Genomic DNA, 16,022 nt, shown 5'->3' with positions numbered 1-16,022 from the left:
ATATTTTATAATGAAAATGTTCCGTGAAAACTTAACTAAAACAACAAAACAAGTTTTGGTGAAAAGATAAATGCTTAAATGCTAATAGAACTGCATGTACAGCTCTATGCACAACATTTCCTGACGTTGCCATACAGATGAGCTATCCGTAGAGGCTGCATCCAGTGAAGTTCCCTGCCAGACCACATGTGCTGCAGATACTTTTCCAAGACACTGCAAAGTTCACTTGATTTGACGTTCATCTTAAATTAACTGGACATGTTTACTAAGCCTTTATTTTAGTCAACCTTACAATGTTTTAAATGCACCAAGAATCCATTTTTAAAGCATACTGGAGTTTAATTTAAAATAATAAAAAAGAAAGAAATGAGTAGTTCAGGGGAGATCTTGTGAATTCTTGTTCCCAACTCTAAGCCACTAAGTGCCTAAGCAGAAGATTTTACAGCTGTGCCTTCTTCAATTCCACAGAGAACCATAAAGGAAATCAACTGTGAGGGTGAATTCCTTATATCCAGTATTGTCCAATACAAAATACTTATTAAATTCTTTGCCAGTTTCCAACATTAAAGCTTTTTTTGCCAATAATTTTATGCACTAAGTAGTTGCAGTTTCATAACCACTTGGCAATTCCATAGGTTAAAAAAAATAGCCTACCAGACTTAAAAGATGTGTTCTTTGACACTATATTATCTATAAGGCAGTTACTTTTGACAAGAGTGATCAACTAGGAAGTTTACAGATTTCTTTTACCATATTTTGACAGGCCAGCATCCATCAAGGACAAGACCTTTGGTGAAAGGGGGTGTAAGATGCTCTAAGGTAAAGGAATCAGTGAATTCCTGAAGCTCTTCCAATAGAAAAGTGCTTTGGAAATGACAGGTGTACTTAGGAGAAGGATGTGGGGCCTCAAAGCAGAGATTCATAAGGGAGGACTCTTCATAAGGAAGCTGGGCAAGGGGTCCTTTCCCCTCCACCTAAGTGTTTACAAGCACTGTGCAAAACGCAGTGCCCCTCAGTCCAGAACCTGGTCCCTAGGAAGCCCCAGGAAATATTTAGGCTTTACAAAAAAATAAAAGGTAGCATTTTAGAAATACAGTTCAACCACTTGGCCCATTCCATTTATTTATTTATGAAGTTCATTTATCTCTTCTATAAAATTGTTTTCTTTAGTATGTCTTTGCAAGTTTTAATTCTTAATTATATTAAGGACTATTGTTTTGTTTTCTTTCCTTGCCTTACTGTTTGTCTATGCTGCCCAACTCAAAAGGAAATTCTCAACTGGTTGTGTTCAGTTAGACTTTGGTCAGAGGGCAAGGTTGTCTCTTCACAAGGTATTAAGTCCCCAGCCTCTCTGTTCAGGGGTGATAACAACTGGCCAGGACTGTTGACAGCAGTTGAATCACACGACGGGCTGCAGTGGAGGTTGTACATTTAAGGGCAAATGGCTGCTGAGTGCCTTCCCCTCCACGACCTGGAGCTCTCGGAAGAAGGTTGTCCTTTCCTCCGAAAGGCTCCTTTCCTTCCAGCCTTCCCCTCCCACTTCAATTGCTTCTCTTCTTCCTTCTCTTCTAACCCCAAACCCCCAAGCACACGTTGGGAACTTGTATGTGATTTCGTTTGGCTTTTGTTTCTGCTTTGTCATGAGTTGAGGATAGAAAAGCATGACTGGTGAGAGAACGGAAGGTAAGAAGGCAGATGACTATCTCAGTATGTAACAGCTGTTCGACGTCTGTGTACGGCCCAGGAAGATCATGTTCCTCCAAGGGGAGAGCCACTGGGCAGGAAAGGAGGCCCAGCCAACCTGGCTGACAAAATCAGGCACGGTCACTGTCAAAGGTGATGTGCTGCCACCAGCGGCGCCTCCCAGCCCCTCTGATGCCGTCCCTCTGTCATCGTAGGTTTGAACATAACATCATTCCATTGACTTTTCAAAACTTGAATTTAGTAAAACTCTCTTCAAGATTTCTAGAGAATAATTTCAGTAGGAATATCAGTTTAACTTATTCTTAGTTAGTTAGTTCTTGTTACCAGTTTATAGCCCATCAGAAATTTGGGCAGGTTTAGCATTTAGATGTATCGTTTCACACATATATTTAAAATATCTCTTAGTTCTCCAAGCGTTCATTGTGAACAGTTATTCTACTCTTTTAAGGTCATAATTAATTCACATCCTTCCCACACCCTCCAGAATTTGGCTCAAAGGAGGTTGCACCTTTGGCTCAAAGGAGGTCACTCTTGATCTGCAGCTCTGCTAGAACTGATCAGAGAACCTAATAATGTGGAAAGCTGACTTTTCAGTGCTTACGTATAACTTTATTTCTCTACATCAGTGGCTCTCAACCTGGGCTACCTATTGTTTAAAAAATCTCAATACCCAGGCTGCACCCCTGACAGATTGGGTCAAGCCTCTGGGAGTAGACCAAGGCATCAGTATTTTCTTAAAACTCCTCAGTTGATTCCGATGTGCAGTCACAGTTAGGAAATGCTGCTCTTAGGGCTTGCCAGGTTACAGATTTCTGAGAGTTTAGTTAAGAGCACATCTGAGCTGGTCATCTTTCCTTTCTGGGAATTTCTTGAGAAGCAGTAGAGAATTGTCTAACAAAAAAGCTATTTTTTACTAGTGCTGAGAGTTTAGACGAAATCACAAGGATTTGTGTTTTAATCCCACCTCTGCAAACAACAGCAATATAAACACAGGCAACTCACTTAACTTCTCGGAACTCCAGTTTCACCCATGTCTAAGTGGAAATAGTACCCACCTTCTAGAACTGTTAGCAGTATTAAAGGAGATTACATAAATATTCAACATGATGTAACAATATGTAGCATGATGTATGAAACACAGTAATGATAACAAAGTAAATATGTCACTACAATCCTTATTTTCAAAATGAAAGCTCCAGAGAGAGAATAAAAGTGAATCCCAAGGTTATGGTCAAGATTTTTGAATGCTGATCAGTGTTAACACATTAACATTTCTTCAGGATGTGGGACCACTTGAATGGAATACTCATTTCTCTAAGAATTACTTTAGGGCCAAAGGTGGCTTCACTTGTCCATTGAAACATTCTTTTAAGAGATGTTTTTAAGAGTGTACTACTCTGTCTGTAGGTTTAGGCTAAAAAAACATCACAAGAGAGTAGGAAGTATTTCTAGTCTAGAAATGACTGTGTGTGGCTCATCAGAGAGGACCTCAGAGTGTATGATAACCATTTATTGCCTTCATAGTGAAACACAAAACAAGTTTCTACTGGGATTTTCAGATCAAATAGACAGGTGCTCATTTTAAGGTTAGGCCAGCACCTCTCAGACTTGGGAAACCTGAGCATGACTCAAAGGAACTGGACTTGAGGAAGGTTGAATGTCTTCAGCCACAGTGATAACAGCTGAAGCAGGAGGTGTCTGAGCAAGAGAGAAGCAGCAGTTGTATTACAGTTCTTCTTGCCTCCAGAAGAGAAGTTACCCACTTTCCCACACTCACTGTGACATATTCATTCGCTAAGAAAAGTAGTTTATGTCATTCTTAAACACAGCTCTGAAGTTCTGATATATACTGAATTTGTTTATTATATCAATATATCAACAGCCTTCAGATATTTACTATGGGTAATATTTTTCCCTATCCATCCTCCAAATTAATCCATCAGCTGGGTCCTCTGCCTCAGATTCTCTCACAAGGCTGCACTCAAAGTACCAGCAAGGGCCGTGGTCTCATCCGAAGTCTGAAATGGGGAAGGATCGGCTTCCATGCTCACTTTCATGGTTGTTTCCCAGGACTCAGTTCTTGGAGGGTTGTTAGACTGAGGGCCTCAACGTCTTGCTGGTTGTGGACCAGAGGCCACTCTCCATTCTTTGCCCTGTGGTCCTCACTAACATGGCAGCTTGCTTCAGCAACAGACTAAGTCAGCTAGCAAGACAGAAGTCACAATCCTTTGTAACCTAATCACAGGTGTGACATCCCCTCAATGCTATCATATTCCATAGGTTCGAGGCAAGTTACTCAAGGGGAGGAAATATTCAAGGTTGTGGATAGGGATCCTTCAAGGAGGATTGAAGGAGGCAGGGATCCTTGGGGCCATCTGAGAGGCTGTCTGCTACAGCACCTAGCAGCACATACCCAGCCATAAAAGAAAGAAGGAAGGAAGGAGAGAAGGAGGGTGCAAGGAAGGAGAAAGAAAGGAAGATAGGGAAAGGAAGGCAGGCAGTGAAAGACAGACATTAAAAAAGTAGCTTTGCTGCACTGCGCCTACATCGGGATTCCTCTGTGGGCACGTATTTCATCACATTAGCACCACAACCATGAATTTCCTATTTCTTACTTAGAATGCAGGACAATATGGGGCTTTCTATATATCTGGAGTTAAAAGGAAACAGAATAAACAAGGATAGTAAGTTTAAGCAAGCAAAATGTGTTTCAAATTAATTCTTTTTTAAGTTGTTTTTCCCCCAGCTAGCAAAGTTTTTTTTTTTCCCTTCATGTTTCAAGTTTTCATATGAGGTTTATTATTCTTGCCATTATGTGGCAGGCTCATTGCACAGGGAGTATAGGAACCTGGATGGTGTTTGCATCTGGTGTTCTCTGGTGGTTTGGGCGCCAATGCCAAAATTATGTTTTGATTCTGTAGATTTTTATTAGTGGTTGTATATGTCACTTAATTGTAAAAGTGAAGTTGTAAAGTACCTTGGATCTCATCTATTCCAGCCTCTCTATTGAGAAAACTGAGGTCCAAATGACTTGAGACGTTCAAGGCTACATAGTATCAGAGCTGAGACTACATCACAAATCTCTCAATTGGAAATCTGGTGTATTTCCTCTTCTCACATTCTGTTCAAAAAAACAGTCAGAATGTGCAATCCTCCCCTCAACCCTGCAGGCTTTAAAACATGTTAGTTGTGGTTTAAATGTGGTTTATTTAGCACTGATTTTCTGGAAGGATCTAAAAGATAATACTTCCAGTGCTTCAGCTAATAGAAAAAGGAACTTTTCCAGGAACTCTACTGTATAATAGTTGCTTGCCTAAAGAAACATACACCTTTTTCATTTGTAATCGATTACACAGGCTCCAGTGCTTCAGTGCTCTGAGTGGGTTCATAAACATTGACCACAGTCTCCAAAATGGCCATGGAAGTCAGAAGAATAATGAAAATTGATAAACAGAAATTAGTTTTACCTCAGACCTGCTGCACATTCATAGCTGCAGTTTTCATAGATGCAGAGGAGCTTGGCTAATATCCGAACACACAGGAGTCTTTCTCCACTTCCCAAATTAGAATTGACACGTATATATATGCACAAGTTGTTGAAAGTAGGTATCTATTTAATGATACCTATTTAATGAGTTTACTGGCTGAATCTTTTAAAAGAATGCAAACATTAGTGACTTTATCAAACATCTGTAAAAAGAGAAAAGCCTCTGTGGTTCTCTGGGGCCCAACGCAGCCATCCATGGTGGGCAGCTGCCACCATGCACATTGCTGGGCACACTTCGGGTGCCTGCCTAGGTTTCTCAGAAGTCAGGTGCGGACCCTCAGCCCATGGGCAGGTACAGCCTAGAAGTTCAGTGGCATTAACACCTCCAGGGCAGCCCTCCACCGATGGGAGTTGGTGGATAAACGCCCTGGGCTCCCATCATTGTCGAGGACACAGGGAAGGCACACTTTTCACAGCTTCTCAGAGGGACCTCTGTGGGGTTGGACCCCTGTCAGCCACTATGGGCACGAGCCGAAGAGCAGACACTTTGTTAGCTGTTTTCCCTTCCCTACGTCCCTCTTTCCCTTTCCTGGGGTCACCCTCCAAATAAACTACCTGTGCCCAAATCCTCATCTCTAGCTCTGGTTTCTTAAACAGGCCCCAAGAAATAATGTCGGAAATAAAGACAAAATGGTTTGTCCCTGGAATCGGGACTGACAGAGAAATAACTGGCAGCCAGCAGTTCTGTAGCTGTGACCCAAGGAAACAGCATATCTAGAAGAAGTGCTTGTTCTTGACCGCTTTAAGTATGTGTCTCATTAGGACCATCTGTTACCCTCCCGATATCATGCCTTGCCTTTTCTTTTTATTCTGCAGATTCTTCCGGGAAGCCTAAATTCACCAAGTGCCGTTCACCTGAACTAGAGACTTTTTCATGCCACTGGACAGATGGGGTTCATCACGGTTTACAGAGCCCAGGATCCATACAGCTGTTCTATATCAGAAGGTGCAGGCTTCGTGCCTTTCTGACTTTTCTCTTCTACGGACTTTCTCATTAAAACGTATTGAGTGACATGCAGGGGTAGGAACGGAAATAACCTATTTTGATGACCTAAGTGCATTCACCCATTCATTTATTCAAAGATATTAATTAAGCCCTTACTCTATGTTGGGTACTGTTTTAGGCCCTGGAGCTACAGTAGTGATTACAAAAAGATAAAGTCCCTGGTCTCATGGAGATTTGTTTCCAGTGGGGGAAGACAGACAAAAAATTTTTTTAATTAAAAAATTAAATGTCAGCTGGCAACATGGTTAAGAAAAGTAAAGCCAGAAAGAGTGTTAGCACTGTGTAAATATATGCATGTGCTTGAGAGTGTGTGAAGGTATGAGTGAGCATGTTTGTGAGTGCAAGAATGTGTGTGAGTGTGTAAAAGTGGGTACAAGTGTGACTGCATGAATGTGGGAAGGGGGGTGAGTATGCACGTGTGAATATGTGTGAGAGTGTGGGGGGGTGTGGTTGTGCATGAGTGTCTGTATGTGTAAATGTGCGTGAGCATATGGGGGAGTGAACAAAGTGAGTGTGCATGAGTGTGTGTGTGTATGTCAGGAGCTCAGATGACATCTTAAATGAGGAGGTCATCGGAGGCCTCTCTGTGGTGCATTATAGCGGAGACGTAAATGAGGTGAGAGAGGCCATGTGAGTATCTGGGGGAAAGACTGTCCAGACAGAGGAAATTGCAAGTGCAAAGGCCCTGAGGCCAATGTGGCAGGTAGGAAGAAAGCAGGAGGCCGGATGGTACAAGGTGGAAGACAGGGAGAGTAATGGGGGAGAAGTCAGAGGGTTAGCAGGGCCAGACTGAGACGAGCCTTGCAGGCCATGGTGCAGCCTACTTTCTCTGTGGTGGGAAGCCATAGGGGTTTTTTTAAAGATGTGTGTTTTAAAAGACTGGTTCCTATGTAGAAAATAGACTGTGTCCCTGTTAAATTAGTTTCATTCAGTGAGGGACTGTGATACTTGTCTCTTCCATTTTTACTGATGGTCCTATAAAATAACGGGAAGAGTGAAACAAAGATCTTCCAACGTGATCACCACCCGAGTCGTTTATTTCTTACCCCTCCTCACCTGGCACGATTTCCATTTCTGTTTACTCTCATGTTGTACCTTTTTGCTTTTAAAATTTTAGGCTCAAACACTCTATCATCTCCTCTTTTCCTCTTTTCTTGCCAAGATGCAAGATTAGTGGAGACCCCTGATCTGGTGGTGGTCATCTGTCCAAGGATGGTGCTTTCAATCCCCCAGAGGAGCGGGGAAAGGAAAGGTAGAGGCAGCAGGCAGTTAAGGGCATGAGCTCAGGGCCAACCATCTCGCATTTCAGCCTGGCTCCGGCCCTCGCTCAGAGAGTGGTGCTGGGCAGATTAGTCAGTCTGTCAACAATTCAGCCGCCTCATTTGCAAAATGGAGATAATAGACCTTGCCACATGGCTTCTTGTGAGGGTTCTATTAACTAATCCATGAAAAACACTTATCACTGTGCTTGGTGACAAGCCTAGTAAGGACTGAATAAATGGTAGCTGCTATTCCTATTATTGGTAGCGGGATAATAATTTAAAATAATATAGAATTCTGATTGCTGGGCTACAAAAGTGATTTTTGATTCTTTACTGCTTATGATTATTGATGTGCTATAAGACCATTTTTTAATGCAGAGCTGGATGCTTAATTTGCAAATAAATACTTTGAATTAGCAACTAGGACTGGCCTTAGTCACCTTCCAGGTGTGTGAGAAGTCTCTCAGATGTACCCCAAAGGGCACACAGAGATGAGACGGTTGGGCACCAAATGCACTTTTTTCCCCAGCGAGGCTGATACTGCAGAGAGGTAGGGGCCAGCTGACAAAGCTGATTTGTATACATACATTTGGACAGGAAGCTAAAATGTCTGGTAACACTTTTGAAAGGAAGCGAAAATGTCTGGTAACACTTTTGAATATCCTCTGAAATTATTGTTAAATGAAGAGAGATTTAGTAGGTTCAATTTTCATACTTTTGCTTCAGCAGCTTAGAGCTCAATCAAAACAAAATAAGTTATTCATACTGGCACAACTAACTAAAATAAAGAGAGAAATAGCAGTTGGGCCCACTTTATGAAAACAGATTTTCACCACCCTAATATTCACCAAATTTGAACCTGAGTAAAAAGATCCAAAAGGATGCAGCCTTCACAAATATATATTTGTCCCTTACCCTCATCCATCAGGGCCACATACCTTTGCCTCCAGGCCTTCTCAGCACAGCCCAGGCTTTTCAGCATCCCTAGTCCAAAGCCAGCCCTGTGCCAGTAGAGATGCTACTAAAAGTGTGATGAGGTGGGGGAAAGTCTTGGATCTATGCAGAAAGATGTCATCAATTATTGTCCTAGTAGAGTTTGGGATCCCAGGGGAAGAAATTGTGACATCCTCAAACCCCCTAAGTACAACCTCATAATTAGGGCCTACCAAACTGGCAAAATCAGTGTTTTGTGTTTTCTCTATAAGCGTTTAACTATTTTGAATATCTTAGCCAAAATAACATGAGCGCCCAGCCTGGTGTCTCTGGAAAGGGGAGAATTAAGGGAATTAGGAGTATCAGGAATATACATTACCAGGACTGCACCAATTAGAGTACAAATGTGTTGCCTTCATGTTACCCACTTACACAAAGCAGAAAATACAAATGCATTTTCTGACTCTTGTCATTGTTTCTTAGAATTCAGTTCCCAGGCAACTCCTGGGACTATAGAATCATGACTCCCCGTCCCTGATACAGAGATGAGACTGTGACATGATGTCATCCAGAGCCAGAGCACTGGAGGCGGGGAGGAGAAGGAGGGGGCTGATGCACTCCCGGCCTGGCCTTGGTAGCTAAAGCACAAGGGAATCTAAACACGTCAGGCCCCGAGCACGGGCCCAGAGGCAGCTGCAGGCTTGGCTGGCTCTGCTCCTGGCCAGGTGAGCTGGGGGAAGAGGCAGCCAATTCAGAACAGTCTGTGCCACCCTGTGATGGAGACCATGCCCGATTCAGCCTCTGAGCTTGGAGGGGACTCAGCAAGAATGCAAATCACAGGCCTGGCAAAAAGAGGAGCCTGTCAGCATGCTCTGCTCTCAGCCTTTTGCCTGCAGATGCCTTGTTTTCAAAGAAGTGGGCATGTGAAGACTCAGTCTCAAAGATTCTCTCTCCCCCAACCCCACCAAACCCCCTCCCCAAATTACCCCAGCTTTTGAAAAGAAAGTTTCTTTTCCATGTAAGGTGGTGGGGGAAATTAGAAAGGAGAAAGAGCAGTTTTACTTTCTTTTCATTTTTTAAGGAATATGTTAAATTTTAAGCCTAAAACGCATGATCTGGAGATAATGAAAACAGTTGCCCTTAGAACATAAATGATGTTGTTTTTTTTTTTTTTTTTTCTCTTCCAGTTGGTTACCTTTGAGTGGAAAGCATTTCTTCTGCTCTTTATTCTGATTTTTATTGATAGGCTCTTGCTATAGTTCTCACCGGTATGTCACAAGCCAGTCTGGGAGCAAACCTAGAGCACTTAAGTGTAGGGAGTAGCTTCCATAAATGGGCTTTGGTCATCTGTAGAGAAATTCAACCCAGCGAAGGCAGGCAACAGAGCATCGGTTTTGTGAGTCCATTTGTTTTTTTGCGGTACGCAGGCCTCTCACTGTTGCGGCCTCTCCCGTTGCGGAGCACAGGCTCAGCGGCCATGGCTCACGGGCCCAGCCGCTCCATGGCATGTGGGATCTTCCCGGACCGGGGCACGAACCCGCATCCCCTGCACTGGCAGGCGGACTCTCAACCACTGCGCCACCAGGGAAGCCCCCATTTTTTTCTTCTCTAAATTTAATAGTTTAAAAAGAAGTGTTAAATATGTATTTAAAATAAAATTCAACTTCAGTTAGTGAGGGAGGGGGTTGGGAGTTGTGTTTTGAACTAGCTCTTCCGGATCTATTGTGCTTAAGATAAGTGCTTTAAGTTGTTTGTTCCGTGGAGCTAATGGGTTGGGGACAATCTAAACAGTGTTTTTCCTACAGTCCCCATGGGGACCAGGGTGCTGACAAGCCAAAGTTGAGAAACTGTGTGAAATACACAGAGCTAACCTCCCTATTACAAATCCAGACCTGCTAAGCACTAGAATGTTTTAATAGTCACTTTAATACTGTCAATTATGCTAAATACATTTGATATGTCCTTTACTATTATATGGAAGCCTCATTTCCTGGGCAATCTCTTAAACCATTCTCTTTACTGTGCTCTTATTTTGTTTGAAAGCCAAGATAAAACAAACCATACCGTAGTTCAATGACCCACCTATCGATAGTTCTTTTTTATCTTTTTCCTATTCTAAACACATACGCACAATACACACGATTCTTCCTTCTACCCTCTACCCACTTAATTTTCCCTTCGGAGCTGAATCTCCCTCTCATCCAAGAGTATGCAGCTTCTGAGAATCTCAACCAGAAATTAAGCAACAGTTCACTGTCCATGTTAATCCCAAGTTCTTTCCAACAGCTGACAAGCAGCTGTCTCAAGGACCCCCTGATGTTACACAACTTTCCTCCTAGTGCCAAACTTGGGAAACAGCTGTAAAGAAGGAAACATGTGTCTTCTCCCAGCTCTTCATCCTGCCTTCCCACAGCCTGCAGGGTCCTTGCTGTCCACTGCTGCCCAGCACCCATCCCCCTGGGGTGATGCTCACAGACCTCCACAGTCTGGCCTGCCAGCCCCAAGCACCTCAGCCGACACAAGGTCATTCCTACCCGCTTCTCCCTCAGCCACAGATTACCTGGCTTTATGTCTCCTGGACTTGTAAACCCCCTTCTCGGCCGATAGCCTAGTGAAGAGTAAGTAAATAATCAATTACCCCACCTAAGTAGCAATTCTAATTTAAGAAAGTTTTTCCCAATGATTCCATTGCCTTCTGTTCCCTCTCTTCCTTTCCCTATTGCCATCTGTTAAACTTGTACCCATCTTCAAGATTGCTAAAAACACTACCTCCACCTTGAAGCCTTCCATGAACAGCCAGAGCAATCATTCCCTCTTCTAACTCCAGTGAGTACGATGTGTAAACACTTAGCCACACTGCTTTGTAATACAGTTTCTCGGTCATTCCCCTGAGGCAGGAGTAATTCACATGAATCCCGCATAATATCTGGCACGGTGTTTTATGTATAATCAATGCTTATGAAATATCAGTATACTGAATAAAGGAGACAAAAAAAGAAAGTACTCGGATGGTAATTTCTGAGTCATCTTCTAGCCTGAAGGTAGTGATCAAGTCTTATTAATCATTATAGCCACATAGTGCTAGTGCCAGCTATCATGCTTACATACTGCTTGCATTGGAGACACCCAGTGAGGGCTTGCTGAATTCAGTCATTCAGTCAGGCAAGCAGATGGGAAATGGGAGGAGAGCTGTGTCACATTGTCTCACATGTTTGCTCAGTTCCTGCTGGGATGGACTTGAGTCTGAGCGATCTTTGGATTGCTCTGCATTTTTGTTCAGGTCCCCTTTAGCAGCTGATCAGGGAATATCCTTTCCCCAAACTGACGTCCTCCCACAGTGAACTTCCTGGCATCTCTTTTTTCTTCGACACACATCCTGCTGTTGTTCTAAGTCATCTGGGTAAATGATGCTTTCTGTAGACTGGGATAGAGGTGAATAACTCTATGGTAGAATTTAAATATGGAGATGTAGCTTTTCTGATTTCTTCAGTGTTCTCCATGTGTCCATCTATCCCTCATGACTTGTTTTGTTTGTTCTTATCTGATCGAAGATATAGGAAAAGATGAACTTGTTCTTTGTAGAGAAACCAAAAAAGGAACTGCTGGCAAACACATTGATTCAGTTCAGCCCATTTTTGTTTTCCTTTTTTTGATATTATAATTAAATGTCCATTTCTATTTACAAAATGGAGAAGAAAAATGCTTTCTCAGTTTGGAGAATTTTTTTTAATTTCTGGGTCCATGGCTTTTGTCTCTTTTATGAGTAGAGGGGAAAATCCTAGGACTCCCATGTTTCTTAAAGGTTACCTGGATGTCCAGCATGTTTGAAATGTTCCCGTGGCTCTTCATGTAATTAAGGAAAAAAAATCAGGAGAATGGGAAGGAGTTCGAGGCAACAGGAAACCATCCCCCCCAAACAATGGACAGCTTTGGGGAGATGGACACAGGATGCAGCAGTTCAGAGTAGGGCGGTAGCCAATTGTCCACTTCAGGGCCACCCAAATCTCCATGTCACTCAGCCTGCAGAACACCATCAGTGTGCTGCCTCAGTTTCTTCCACCATGAGTTGGGGGAATACCCAGGTTTAAAGACTCAGCTATTCTCTGGGAATCTCTATAGTTTGGGGGTTGACTCTCTGCAGTATTTTAATAAAGGAACATTTTTAAACCTTCGTAAGCCTGAGAACCCTCATCTGCAGAATGGGGGTAATGAAGTACCTACCAATAAATCACTTAATTTAGGAGCTGGTTCATTATACACAGTCAATGAAGGGATGCTTTTGGTATAGGCAGAAGTACCAAATGGCCTTCTATCGGTCTACAGACACTGATCATCAGTCCACAGATGTGCTACTTCTTGGAAATGGTGCCACTAAGATACTTGCTCATAACATAGTCATGTCCCAATTTATTGACTCTGACTGCCAAGCACCTTGCTTTGGCTTAAGCTATGGCATGATTTGGGGGAACAATTCATCCTTTTTTACCCTCCATTTCAGGAGCACTCAAGAATGGACTCAAGAATGGAAAGAATGCCCCGATTATGTCTCTGCTGGAGAAAACAGCTGTTACTTTAATTCATCTTATACCTCCATTTGGATCCCCTACTGTATCAAGCTAACTAGCAATGGTGATACTGTGGATCAAAAGTGTTTCTCTGTTGAGGAAATAGGTAAATCACAGGTTTGTGTTTTATTTGACATGGCTTTAGATTAAATAAGTGGGGAAGGCTGCAAAGTCCAAGTGTATGCAAATAGGAAGACTGTGTCATTGCACTCTGTAGAGGGATGGCGGTCTCCTTTACAGTGCATGAGATCAGCTGGTGAACAAGAGAGAAAGGGCAGAGGGAGCTTGGGTTGGCTCTAACATGAAAGAAATCTGGCAGTAAATGTTGTAAAGAAAAGAATAGGAGTCTTATGGAGTCTTTTCCTTGAAAAGGTCGCTAAAGCTGGATTGTATTCTTGTGCGCCGCTGCAAGGGACAAACTCAAACGCACTCTTAAGATTCCTTCTCTCCTAATGATTTGGTATGATTATTATATTCTGATCTACTGAAATACATTGGCCTTGATCTCTGTCACTGCTATAATAAAGGCCTAGATTTTCTTTACCACAAGGCATAATCATTCTGGAATTTTACATGGACAGAACAGCCAAAATCAGTTTAAAGACATGTTTATAAGATCTCAAAACAAACACTGGAGGTAATCAGCTCAGTGAACGAAGTGAAAGTTCCAAGCAGCGTATCCCTTGCGCATCATGTGGACACAGGGGAAATGAAACAAAACAAACAACCATAATTGGAATATTCATGTTTATACTATAATAGTATAAACAGCTAAATAGAAAGAATCAAAGAAGGACCATGAGTAGCTGACGTTGGTGCCTCAGATCTATCCACAAAGCTCATTTGTTGCTTATAGGAATTCCTTGGAGCCTCTCTCAGATGTGTTGTTCTTGTGTGTGGTTTCCCAGGCATCAGCAGACTGGAAGAGACAGAAAGAGTGTGGGTAGAAGTTGCAGATGGAAACAAGTAAATCTGATAGCCTGACTTTGAGGGAGAAGATTGAGAAAACTGTACCAAGCAGAAAAGAGAACCCAATTATACGGTTTAGAGGAACTATTCGTACATATGCCCTAACGTCAATAGATGTAGCTGTCTAGTGGCTAAATGGGTAGTAGAGAGACTACTGTGTCAAGACCCGTGTTCTAACCCTGTCCCTGCCAAGTGCCGTGAGCCGGGCCCTGTGCTGGGTGTGTTGGCTACAGAACAAGTAAGACGCAGTCAAGTAGGGAAATCAGGCAGGTTAACAAGTAATTGTGATACAGCACAATAGGTGCCGGACTCAAGGTGTGTGGAATGCACAGCAAGCCAAGGTTGTGGCCAGAGGTGGGAATGATTGACTGGGCCCGAGGGTAGAGAAAGGGCTGCACAGAGATGGTGACTAGTTCAGTTACTTCTTAAAGCATCAGCAGGAGTTGCCAGTTATACAAGATGGACTGTGTCTTCCAACAGCGACTAAGTTCCAAAAGTGACAAACAGCACAGAATGTTCACAGACTCGGGAGCAGTATGGCAGGCCTGACTCGCTGGCCAGAGAAATCATCAATTGATCTTGTGTACCCCACAGAGGAATTTGGACTTTACCTTACTGCCCAGGGGTACATTTGAGGATGCTTAAGCAGGGAAATGACCTCAGGATATTTATTGCTAACCCTTACAAAGCATTTACCATAGATCAGGTATGATCACTGTGTGAGATAGGTTCTATTATAATCCCCATTTTACAGGTGATGAAACTGATCCCCAAAGCAGGGGATCAATGACTAGCTCAAGGTCAGACAGCTGGTAGGCAGAGCTGAGATTCAAACCTAAGCAGCATAGCTCCAGAGCCCATGCTCTTAACCTCAAAGCCATACAGCATGGTACTGTTGTCTCAGGGGAATTCGTCTTGCTGCAGTGTAGAGGGTAGATTGGAATAGCACAGACTAGAGGTATGGGGATTAGAAGACTTTGTGAGAATCAAAGCAAAAGATGATGACGGGCAGAGTTACCATGAAAGCAGGTAGGGAGGGAGCTGAGAGTGAGAGACAACAAAGAACCGAGGTGAACCTAGATCTGAAGATGACAGCCACAAGCCTCAGCTTCCTCATGTATTATGAATGTATTCTACTAGACCTCACAGGGCTCGTCTTTGGATTTAAAGTCATATATTACTTAGGCATTTGTCATTCATTCAGTTTATTCAGCCAATCGTTGAGTCTCTTCCTTAGACCAGGCAGTGTTCTAGGTGCTGGGGACAGAAAACGTCTGCCCTAGTGGGACATTTTCCCAGTGAGGGTGGAAAGAGACCATGCTGGGAAGAGAGGTAACATCGGGAGGGAGAAAAGCATGCTGGAGAGGTTGCAGTGGTAGCCTTATCAGACACGGCTTCACCGAGACAGCGACACTTGAGTGAAGAAGGAAATGAGAGAACAGTCACATGTCCACCTGAGGGAAGAGGGCACAGGAAGGGTAAAGATCCTGGAGCGGGAGCATGCCTTTGCTCTCTCAAGGAACAGCATGGGGTAGCGAGGGGATACACAGAGAGCGAGGAGGCGCGTGGTCATAGACCAGATCCCAGAGGTCAGAGGGTCAAGGCTAAGGTACCCTTTAAGCCATGTGTGAGTTTGGCTTTCATCTGGAGTGAGATAGGAAGCCTTTGGAAGGCTTTAAATGATGAGTGATATGACCTAACTTAAGATGACCACCATGTCCACAGTATTGAGGGCTGTGTTGAGAATAGACTGAAGGGGGACAAGGACCACAGGAAGAGACTAGTTGGGAGGCTAATGCAGCAACAACAACAACCAAAAAAATGATAATGGCTAGGACCAGGTTAGAGCCATTCAGCTGATGAGAAGTGGGTGGATTTGGGGAATATCTTGAAAGTACAGCTGACAGAATGTGGGATGGTGAAAAAAAAGATGAGTCCAGGGGCTTCCCTGGTGGCGCAGTGGTTGAGAGTCCGCCTGCCGATGCAGGAGACACGGCTTCGTGCCCCGGTCCGGGAAGATCCCACATGCCGCGGAG

General features: G+C 43.3%; 1 protein-coding gene across 2 annotated transcripts in view; it reads left to right on the top strand.

Annotated features, from left to right (window-relative positions):
- Positions 1-16,022, top strand: part of GHR (growth hormone receptor) — a 284,952-nt gene that overhangs the window by 243,505 nt on the left and 25,425 nt on the right. For both annotated transcript variants that reach the window (XM_027101187.1, XM_027101185.1), the window contains 2 exons: positions 6,068-6,197; positions 12,951-13,123. In XM_027101187.1, coding sequence (XP_026956988.1) covers positions 6,068-6,197; positions 12,951-13,123 — 303 coding nt within the window. The remainder of the gene's footprint in view (positions 1-6,067; positions 6,198-12,950; positions 13,124-16,022) is intronic.

Source organism: Aethalodelphis obliquidens, unplaced genomic scaffold, assembly GCF_003676395.1.
Source record: "Aethalodelphis obliquidens isolate GAN/ISIS:26980383/991018 unplaced genomic scaffold, ASM367639v1 scaffold4, whole genome shotgun sequence".
NCBI classification, from domain to species: domain Eukaryota; kingdom Metazoa; phylum Chordata; class Mammalia; order Artiodactyla; family Delphinidae; genus Aethalodelphis; species Aethalodelphis obliquidens.
The sequence above is the reverse complement of the archived record's forward strand: the minus strand, read 5'-3'. Positions and strand labels throughout refer to the sequence as shown.